The 517-nt window shown below is 51.6% G+C and overlaps 1 protein-coding gene across 1 annotated transcript; it reads left to right on the top strand.

Annotated features, from left to right (window-relative positions):
• Window positions 1–52: 52 nt before the first annotated feature.
• On the top strand, window positions 53–462 carry PPTG_19324 (hypothetical protein; the record flags this gene model as incomplete). The annotated part of the gene is made up of 2 exons (XM_008917665.1): window positions 53–384; window positions 453–462. The coding sequence occupies 2 exons, from the start codon at window positions 53–55 to the stop codon at window positions 460–462; spliced, it is 342 nt and encodes a 113-aa protein (XP_008915913.1).
• Between the last annotated feature and the right edge of the window lie 55 nt (window positions 463–517).

The raw sequence follows: 517 nt of genomic DNA, 5'->3' as shown, positions 1-517 counted from the left end.
GGAGCTTCTACCAGTGAAGCGCAACGTCACGCGTTGGTCTTCGACGTTTGCTATGGTTGAGCGCTACGTTCGAATTCGTCAAGATATCAAGAAGGTAGTCGCCGTGGAGGAACTGATTCCGACAGGTGGGAAACACCGCAAGCTTCTCGCGTTGTTCGAGCATATAAAGACGTTTGAGAACGTGTGCAAGAGGCTTCAGCGGGACGAAACCAACATGGCGGATGTGCGGCTTCTGTTTGACTCTCTCGTTGGCAAGTACCCTGTCATGGGTGAGCACTTGAAAAGTGCAGCCAAGATCGCCCATACACCAGCGTTCGAGGCTGGTGTTGTCAAGGTAATCAACCGCTCAGCGCTATCGACGGCAGAAACGACAGCATTGAAGAGGTTTGTGGTCAAGGACACCACAGGGAAGAAGCGGGAGGAACTCCACACAATCCAAGTTGTTTTACGAGAACACCATAAGCGCTGGCAAATGAGGAACAGGGAACCTACCATCGCATCCTATGTAGGGAATACT

Source organism: Phytophthora parasitica (assembly GCF_000247585.1).
Source record: "Phytophthora parasitica INRA-310 unplaced genomic scaffold supercont2.111, whole genome shotgun sequence".
In the NCBI taxonomy this organism is placed as follows: domain Eukaryota; phylum Oomycota; class Peronosporomycetes; order Peronosporales; family Peronosporaceae; genus Phytophthora; species Phytophthora nicotianae.
This window is presented reverse-complemented; position numbering and strand designations above follow the sequence as displayed.